We start from the raw sequence: 10,040 nt of genomic DNA on the forward strand, positions 1-10,040 counted from the left end.
TAACTCATTTGTTTAATATTCTGTGATCAGTTTTAAAATTTTAAAAAGCATATAACATGTAGTATCCTAATACACATTATTATCGGGTTATAAAGACTAAACATGGTCAACATAGCAAATAAATAAGTAAATGACATAATTAATATATAGAGATGAACAATACTCCCCACTATATATGAAGTCGGTGGGGAGCAGTTGTAGAGTTTCAACCCCAAACCACATCGGACGTGGGGTAGAACACGATTCCAGGACAGCGTTGGAAACCGTCTCAAGTAGTATCACTGAAGATTCGATTATAAGATAATCGCCATAATTTAGAATTTTACATTATAGCTGGATTGGAGTATTTTTTGTAGTACTAGCTGTCGGGATTGTTTGCATTGTAGGTTTTCCGTAGCAGTTTGAAAGAAATCCAATTCCTATGTTTGGTTTACATCACTTGTGTTTATTAGAACGGAAGAACATAGTTTTCCTTTCGTGTATAAAATGGAGGAGTAAGGGTATGTTTGGATCGTAGCCTCAGTTGCCACACTTTGCCTAACTTTTCTGCCTAAGGTTAGTTCTTCAATTCGAACGACTAACCTTAGGCAAAGTGTGGCATAGTTAGCCACGAACCAAACAGGCCCTAAAACATCTACTTTATGCTCTTGGAAAGTTGCCACACGTTTAAATGAAGGGATGAACAAGTGCTTATTCACTCGAATGAAGGAATCACCATATGGTTATATTCCTATGTTCCAAACACCAATTTCTACAAGATTCATGAGTGAACAAGTAGCATCCTATGTTTCAATCGTCACTTTTTTTTACCTACACTCGTTTTCTATTTCCCCCCTTTTTATCAGTTTTGTATTGTATTCCTTCTCTCCAAATAAGTCCTTAGAGCAGTGATGAAAATTAAAATAAAATCAACGTACTCGTACTGTGTTGACCAGCATAATAGATGACACAGGAGTAGTACACGTCCTTTTCCCCATTGCTAACCGTAACACATGCTTCGTTGCACGACTCGTAGAAAAGTTACATAAAAGAAGTGAAAAAAGGGCCCGTAGAGCAAGTGAGGCCTGGACGGACGACGAGACGAACCAAGGCTATAAAGGCAGCGGAGGGCTTAACCACCCGCCCCACTCTCTCTCTCTCTCTCTCTGAACTGGCATTTGGGCCATCGATCACTGGTAACGCGCCCGCTCACTCACTCGCATCACACTCCGTAACTCCCCGACCCCCGCGCGCATGGGCGATCCCCGGGCCCGCACGTCCACCGTCGCCGCCGGCGAGCTGCGGCCGCCGGAGCCGCCGCTCGACCCGCTCGAGTTCCTCTCCCGCTCCTGGAGCGCCTCGGGGCGCGCGTTCGCGCCACCGCCGCCGACGCCGCCGCCGGCCGCGCACGCGCTCGCGGCCAGCCCCATCGCGGAGGACCCCTCGTGCGAGTTTGACGACGGGGTCGCCGCCGCCGCCGCCGCCTCCGGGAGCTCCTTCTCCTTCGCCTCCGCGGCCACGTCGCAGCTCATCATGGAGCGGATCCTCGCGCAGTCCGTGAGAGCCTCGACCCGACCTGTTCCTTCTCCCTCTACTCCGATCCATCTCGCTTTTTTTTTCTTTCGTCCTCCTCAAAATCGCACTTACTAGTTTCTTCTTTTTTTTTAAAAAAAAAGAAAGAGAAGCCGAATCTGTTGGCAACACCAACACCAGTGCGCCATTAAATAAAAAACAGTGTGCTTTGGTCGTTTTTTATTTGCCGATTCGGGATCTTTTTGTTGCCTGGCTGCATTTTACTTGGTTGGCTCCATCGTTTGTGTAGAAACCGCTCGATTTCATCATCTGCCTGTACAGTTTTTTGCCAAATCAGCCAGCTCTCCTACTGGTTTCACTCTGACCTCGGGTTGGGACAAGGAGAAGCTGCCAAACGAGAGATTTGTTCTCCTGCCATGTCCGGAACACCCAGATATAATCCCCACCTTTCTTTCTACTTAAGTGAACTACGCAGCTTAGCCGCCATTAATGGTCAAGGCTCGGCTCTTCCATTAAGCACCATCAATTCCTCGCGCGACAAGCATGCCTTTTCCCTCCGAGAAACTTGATTTCAGTTGTGTTTTTTTTGTGTGTTCCTGCTAACCTTACTGCACCTCTCTCTGAATCCCGGTTCCTGATGTCTGAACCACGCACTCTTGCTGTGCGTTCCAACCCTGCAGCAGGAAGTGGCGCCGCTCACCTCCGGCCGGCTCTCGCACAGCAGCGGCCCACTCAACGGCGGCGGCTCTCTCTCCGACAGCCCGCCGGTCTCGCCGGAGATCGATGACGCAAAGGTCAGTTCTTGCCTCGCCACCTTCACGTGCCTCGGGGATACTACTTGTCGCACGTACAGCTTCTCTGCAATTTTTTTGTCTGGCAGTAACCTGCAGTTTCTTACGCGGTACTTGTTTGGCTCACTTGCCGCTGTTGAGTGAGCCGTACTAGCTAGACGCCATTACATTAGCTGTTTCAACGCTGTCGCCGTTAGATTAGGTGTTTTAACTGCGTTGCTAGAGTAATCAGGGATTCAGGGGGGAGATAATCCAAGGCAGTACGGCACTGTTTTGTTTTACTGCCGGGTTCTAGTGGACGCACTGTTGCTGTGTTCGTGGTGTATGCTTTGTTTCCAAGGCAGGGGAAATGATGTCTTTGTGCTCCGTGGTTCTCGCCCTCCTTGACAGAAATGATATAACAAAAAAGAATGAAAAGATTCCAGACCAAGTTTTTGTTTAATCATTTGGTATTCTACAGTAGTACTAGTAGTTTTCTTTTTGTTGGATATCAGCGTCAGGTTACCTACTGCTCGTTATTTCTTAAAGAAAACAGTTTCTGTTTACATACCTGTTGTCTCTTTGTACCAGTAGGATTCAGCTATTTTGTTTTGTACTAGTGAATACAGAGTTTTATAACAGTAATAACAAGCACTGGCAGCTTCGGTTAGTTTTGCCTGCATTCCCGTTGGGGATCGAGTGGCAGAGTGATTCACTTGGCACCGGTAAAAAAAGAGAGCAGGCTGGTGAGTTTCACAACACAAGCATGATTCGTCCAGTAGAGAGAGAGAGAGATAGAGAAAGAGAGAGCGGTGCAGAGCAGCCAGCCATTGGAAGCTGTGGGTCTGCCCGGGACAAGGCGACCACCCTTGCAGCCTTCCCTGTGCCGGGCAGCAAATTTTCTCGAGCTAGAGTACCACAAGAAACCAAAGCTAGTAGTAGACAAAGAACTGGTAGGGGCGTGCCTTTCGCGGCTTCCAATAAAACCCCTGACTTGCTGCAAGCCCTTTGCCTTTTCCCCCCTCACAGCTTTGGTTGCGCCCGAATCCGTCGTGCCTCTCCTCCTCGCCTGAGAGTTTGTGTTCGTCGTGAGCCCTCGCCGTCGGTGTCGCGCCCACACGCACAGACCCCCCAGCGCAGTGTAGCGTGGTAGTAGTAGCAGGAGTAGTGATCTTTTGTCACGGCCGGATGCGTCTCTTTCCATCACCCCACCACCGACAACCCCTGCATAAGCATAATAAACATGGCAGATTCAGGTCTCTATCCGGCCACACGAACAGCACGGAGACCTTCCTCTTCAACGAAACTGTAGCTCGTAATAGTCCTCTGTCAGTCGGAGCCCCCCCATTTATCAGTAGCAAATGTTTGGCTGCTGAATCTCGAAGGAGGACAGCACGGTGTACTAACCCAGGCTCTGGCCTTCCTGTTGGTTTGAGGAAAGAATCCTCCTTTGCCCCATATGTGTAGGATCCTTGCGTCAAGAAAGGCGCCGTCTCCTTTCCCTCTCTCCCATGCTCTTGTTGGTGTGCTCCATGCTTTGTTCATTCCTTGCTGTGTACCCTCCAGTCCTTCCGGACACTGTACAGGCGGTTGGATGTCAGTCCTTGCGAATTATTTGCATGTTCCAGTTTCCTTTTTCTGATGTTCCAGCATATGTTTCCTTCGGAATGATAGCGCTGTGGTGGGCGGTGGCTCCATGTTCCAGCAATCTGTTTGTACGCGTTGCTGCGAGAAGAAATCCCACCATTTTTAAGGGCTGTTTGGTTTGCGCCTAAAGAGCTAACTTTTCTGTCTAATCTTTAGTTCTTTAATTCGAGCGTCTAAAGTTAGCCAGAGTGTGGCGCTTTAGGTAGAAAACCAGGAAACCAAAGAGACCTTAGTCTTTCAGATTCAGTTCTTCTCGGCAAACATGTTCATGCTCCTCCCATCCATGATCCATGCGTGCTTTTTGTTCGTGAGGGGACTAATTGGCCCAGGAATGCCCCACATCTGCGGCGTTCCACATGCCCCGAGAAAGGACAAAGCTTACTAATGAGAGGTCATGGTCAAAGATCCGATTAGAGATTTGTTGGATAGGCAAACCCACGAGCACAGCACAGGGGGGGCACTCCGGTCATTCCACTTGAGCTAATCACAGTTGTACTACTCTATACTCTCCCTAAGCAGAGCAGAGTGTGTTGCTTGCTCGGCGGACACAGTAGCATTGGATAAAGAAGCTTTGATTCCCGCTGCCTGCCGCCGTCTCAGCGCGCGCCTGCGCGTGGTCTCCCTGCCTGCACAAGCAAACGCTGCAGCGATGTCCAGTCTGGTAGGAGGCACCAGCAGGCCATGTCGCACCTTCTGCCCATCACACTCTCTCTCTGGGTGAAAGGAGAAAGACATTGGCAGCAGCCAGCAGGCTCGCAGTCGCGGCAGGCATGCTCACGGTCCGTGCCGTGGCCGCATCATGACGCTGGCCGGGCTGGGCCTTTTCGGTCCCTAATCGAGTGTTATTCCCTCCAGCTTTTCTAATCCGCTGCAATGATGCCCGCTTTAGCCGATCTAGGGCTAGCATTATCCATCCTCCTCCTCGCCGCCTCATCATTGTCATCTCTCATGTGCCGCTCCTGTATACTGATGCGACGCAACAGTTAATTAATGGTTTTCTGGGATGGAATATTGGCTGGCCTTAGCTTTCATGGATTGGTTTGTTTTGTCCCAGGCTAGGCTACTACGGGGTTACAGTAAACATTGTCACTGTGTGCAAGTGTAGTGAGTTGCGCTAGTACTGGCTGATGAGCTGCACCTTTCTTCGTTAAGTTCGCCGCTGTGGGTTCGGGACCCATATCAGGAAACTGGAGCCGTTCTGTCACTTCAAGACCATGGTGGTTGTTGATGCAGCACCTTCACTGCACTTGATTTGTACCTTGTACATGTTTCACTTTGATCATTGGATGCGTCATTGTCATTTAACAAAAATATGTTCAGTTCTAAATGCAACAAGATCCAACTGTAGCTCTCTCTAAATGAAACTTTAGCACTAAATGAAACTGAATGGGCGTTTTACACCCGAAACCATGCACGCATGCAGTACTGCAGAGCGGTGAGCACGCCGAAGCCGCAGGCCTACCGGGCGGGCAACAAGACGGTGGGGCGGTGGCTCAAGGACCGCAAGGAGAAGAAGAAAGAGGAGACGCGGGCGCACAACGCGCAGGTGCACGCGGCGGTGTCCGTAGCGGCAGTGGCGGCCGCCGTGGCCGCCGTGGCGGCGGCGACGGCCGCAGCCTCGGCGTCCGGCAAGGACGAGCGGGCCGCCCGCACGGACATGGCCGTGGCGTCGGCGGCGACGCTCGTGGCCGCGCAGTGCGTGGAGGCGGCCGAGTCCATCGGCGCCGAGCGGGAGCACCTGGAGGCCGTGGTCGGGTCGGCCGTCAACGTCAGGACGCCCGGAGACATCGTCACCGTCACCGCTGCTGCGGCCACCGGTGTGTGTCGTGTTTGTTGTGACTATTCGTCTCTAGCAGGCCCGGCGCGAGCTTGCGCGTTCAGTAACACGGACTTGCTGGGTTGGTTGTCTTAGCGTTGAGAGGCGCGGCCACGCTGAAGGCGAGGGCTCTGAAGGAGGTGTGGAACATCGCGGCCGTGATCCCGGTAGAGAAGGGCGCGGTCGGCGGCGGCGGCGGCGGCGGAGGAGGAGGGCACAACCAGAAGCACGGCGCGTCCAAGCAGCAGCAGCAGCATCGCAAGCTGGAGAGCAACGGCAGCAGCGTCAGCGACGTGTCGCTGGAGGAGGAGAACAACTTCCTCGGCATCTGCAGCCAGGAGCTTCTCGCTCGCGGCACCGAGCTCCTCAAACGCACACGGAAAGGTGACGGGCCCATCTTTTTAGCTCCCTGCAATCATGGTGTACTGCTGGAATACAATCGGTGTTCCGAATCATGATGTACGTACTGTTAGCCTAGTAGAATGTACTGTATGGCGTAGTCATGCTTTGTTCTTTTGCCTTTTTTTTTTGCTTCTGCAGGCGCTCTGCACTGGAAGGTCGTATCGGTGTACATCAACCGGATGGGCCTGGTAAAACGAATCCCTTCCGCTTCCGCATGCTAGCTCAACTTGGGTTATAGAACTTTAGCGTGACGGTCGTGACGGTGTTTCGCAGGTGATGCTGAAGATGAAGAGCCGGCATGTGGCGGGGACGATCACGAAGAAGAAGAAAAGTAAGCGGCGCGCATGATATGGCCTGAGCAGCGTGCGCCACCCGTTGCCCGTACACTGACACTGGCTCTCGCTACGTGCAGGCGTGGTGATCGACGTGTGCAGGGACGTGCCGGCGTGGGCCGGGCGGCACCTGCTGGAGGACGGCGAGCACCGGCGGTACTTCGGCCTGCGGACCGCGGAGCACCGGGTGATCGAGTTCGAGTGCGGCAGCCAGCGGGAGCACGAGATGTGGATCAAGGGCGTGGCGCGGCTGCTGAGCATCGCCGGCGAGCGGAGGCGCCTGGTGGCGTGACCTGGCCCTGGTCCTGGACTGGACATTGGCGGCCTGCGTGCTCGTTGTTCGGTCGCCTCGTGCCGTCACCGTTCGTTCGTCGGCGACCGCTGGGCCCTGGGGCCTCCATCCACCGTACCGTCCGTCGCTGTGCTAGGCTGGAGCACATGCGAGAGGTGGTGGAAGGCAACAGAGCAGAGCGGCATGGGCATTTGGCGGGAGGAGAGGGGTATGTAGCTATAGGAGGTAGGGTTGGCAGGATCCTGGTGCTGCTAGGGCACGAGGTTTGAATCCGTGTCGGTGTGTTTTCTTTTTTTTTATGGGAGGATGCGACGCCGGTTCATGGGGCGCCATGCCTTGCGGTAGAGAAGAGCTCTCTGCCCTATTGTTCTCTCTTCTCTTTCACTCTCTTGTAAGTTTTGCTTCTACTCTTTTTCCCTTTTTCTTCCATCTCGTTCGGGGTGTGGCCATACTGGGACTGTAGCTGGTGAAAGATAAATGCTTTGTTCTGGTAGTAGCAGTAACTCTGTAGTGAGTAGTTACCGTAGTAAATTAGCAAGCGTCTGTTCTGTTCCTTCCATTCCATCCATCCCAGAATGGCCTTCTGTTTCACACAGGCATGAGGCATGTAGTGTGAACCTTTGACCGGGGAGTCAAAAGGTTCTTCGTTCCCGTGGGCTTGCCATCCGGCCGCCATGGCCCGGTAACAGCGAAAGCGAGGCTGTGCGCCGTCGCGTCACTGAATTCCCCGGTCCCCCCTGGCCGCTGTTGAGCAGCAGATGGTTTTGTTCTCTTGTGCTGCCAGGGCGAAGATTGCACTCTACTCCATCCTCCGCTGTCCCCCCTCCTTGATCGTCGTCTATTCGTCTGCTTCCTATAGAGGAGAGCCAGCAACAGGATCACACGCAGCTCCACCTCCACATCAGGACCATGTACTGCTACTTGCGTGATAGTTAGACTTGGACAGCTTGTACCCCTATACAGCACCATTTTACCATCGCAGGCAGCAGCATGTGAAAGTAGGCGCAAGGTATTCAGAGATGTTCGATGTTCTTGTGCAGCGTGAAAGGCAAGTGTGTTGGGAGTATCTGAACATTCTGTGGTACAATACGAGGTCTTCTCGGTAAGCTGCACACTGGAGTAGTAGTATAGGAGGGAGTAGTAGTCGGTAGTCTGTCTCCGCTCCAAAGATAGATGAGAGCTTGAGCTGTGCTGTGTGTGCAAACTGCAAAAAAGCTCATGAGTGTGCGCGCGGTGATTCTTTGCCGTGTGCTCGGGTCTCGAGATCGGTGACGCAAAGACGACGGGCCGCGGGATCCGTCTCGCTTTCCCTTTCTCTGCTTTTTTTTTTTGTTGATGCAAAGATGAACAACACACATGCAGACTCCTCCCTACGCGCACGCAGGACGGGACCGAGCAGCACCGAGTGACGAATCCGATGCAAAATTCTAGTACTAGGAGTAGCGCTAGTTGTAGTACGGTAAAAAAAAGAACAAGGAGGCCATGGGATCTGAAACACGGATATGACTGATCCGACGCAAAGGCAACCAAAGGGAGCGTATGCATGCATGCAGCGCTCGACTGCGTCGGCGTCTGCGCTCGCTTTGGCAGCAGCAACAAGCACAATGATCACCAGACCACCAGCGCTCGAGACGGGAGGGGAATCCACTGCTGCTTTTCCTCATGCCAGGGACCGGACTCTGTTGTGTTGGCGCTGGCATCGGGAGAGAGGTGAAGGAAGCGGGCGCGCGGCGCCGTCAGATCAGAACCAGACTGACGAAGACCATGGGAGCAGAGCTCAGCTCACGAACGAACGGGTCTTTTGCTTTGGCCGGTCGAGGCGCTTGTGATCCAGGCGTCGCAGGGACGAGACCGGAGGAAGGAAGGATTGCGGTTGAGACCGACAGCAACGAGGTCAGTTCAGGCGGTCATTCGTTCGCCAGATGCTGCGTGCCGTGCCGGAGGGAGGCCTCGATTCCGATTGGACCGATGTGTTTCTGGCCGTGCCAATGATGGACTGCACGCCGAGGCCGAGCCTTTGTGTTGCGTCGCCAACAACAGTCGCATGCATGCAGCTGCAGTGACCCAAGGCCCAAGGGGCCATTGTGCTGTGGCCTTTTGGGTTCGGATCAAGCTCCGTCGTCGTCAGCAGGGAGTACTCGTCCATTAGGTTATCTGATACATTTTTTTATAAGTTTTACTCATCAGCTAATCTTCATAAGTTTTCCCATACAGAAATGAAGTACCGTAAAACATAGTTGTATATGGTAATTGCATGCGTGAAGACATTTACTACCGTTTGGATCCCATTAGGCCTTGTTCGTTTACATCGGATTGCACCCGGAATCGTTCCAGCTAATCAAAGTTTATATAAATTAGAGAAGCAAGTCGGTTAGAAATCGTTCCGACCCATCAATCCGACACAAACGAACAAGGCCTAAACGGAAACTAATATCTATAGAGTGTTTCTCATTTTATTCTTATATTACTTTTCAATCCCTCCTAATTTCTAAGAACCAAACAGGAAATTGTGGAATATTGCATTGGAGATATACTGAAAATGTAAAAAAAAATCAAAATAGGAAAAAAAGGAAAAGGAAAAAAGAAAAAGGAAAAATAAAGGAAGCGAGCTCTTGAATGTGCCCATCGATAAATTTGTTATTCTACTACTCTTAGTTTTGACTCTATATTATTATATGCCATCCCCTGCAGCGTGAAGCAGCTCGGACGGAGACGGAGGGGCGAGCTCCGTGCCTGCGTGCGTTCCTCCCAGACGCTCGTTTGGCGCGGTCGCGCGGAAGCCCTTGACCAGCGGCGGCCCGCCAGAGTGCTCCGTGGTGGCCAGGACGGCCTGGCAAGGGAGCTCGGCGGCATAAAGGCGTCAGCCCAGCGAGGAGGAGTCTAGGCCCCCAGGCGTAGGCAGGTAGCCCAAGAGAACGAGACGTGTAACGTGTTGAGGCTGGATTAGAGCTGTTGTGAGTTACTCCCTCATTTCCAAATTAAAATTCGTTTTAGATAATTACTAGATTCATACAATATTTGATGTATCAGTTGGAGAGCACATATGTATATAAATTTTAATTGAAGTGATGACTATGCAAGATTAGTGTGGTAATCTTGTTCGTTTTGTTTTATCAATTAGTTGCATGTATGGTTTTGTTCTTTAGATTGATTTATTATATTTTCAATTGTAGCGGTTAGTTTTGGGTCATCTGGATCATAGCTAAGACATCAACTTAGTGGCCTACAAAGTTTGAAGTATTGCTTAAATATGAAATTAGAGTCTCGTT

The 10,040-nt window shown here is 51.7% G+C and overlaps 1 protein-coding gene across 2 annotated transcripts; it reads left to right on the plus strand.

Moving 5' to 3' along the window:
* Positions 1-1,112: 1,112 nt before the first annotated feature.
* LOC100278869 (uncharacterized) lies at positions 1,113-7,324 on the plus strand. Of its 2 annotated transcripts, none has more exons than XM_020549760.3 (7): positions 1,113-1,536; positions 2,196-2,306; positions 5,353-5,746; positions 5,842-6,129; positions 6,286-6,335; positions 6,421-6,478; positions 6,560-7,324. In XM_020549760.3, the coding sequence occupies exons 1-7, from the start codon at positions 1,234-1,236 to the stop codon at positions 6,769-6,771; spliced, it is 1,416 nt and encodes a 471-aa protein (XP_020405349.1). In that variant the 5' UTR covers positions 1,113-1,233; the 3' UTR covers positions 6,772-7,324. The 2 variants fall into 2 exon arrangements, with proteins under 2 accessions (XP_020405349.1, NP_001145477.2); NM_001152005.2 differs by having other exon boundaries at positions 1,128-1,536; positions 2,193-2,306.
* The last annotated feature ends 2,716 nt before the right edge of the window (positions 7,325-10,040 follow it).

This window comes from Zea mays, chromosome 1 (assembly GCF_902167145.1).
Source record: "Zea mays cultivar B73 chromosome 1, Zm-B73-REFERENCE-NAM-5.0, whole genome shotgun sequence".
Classification (NCBI taxonomy): domain Eukaryota; kingdom Viridiplantae; phylum Streptophyta; class Magnoliopsida; order Poales; family Poaceae; genus Zea; species Zea mays.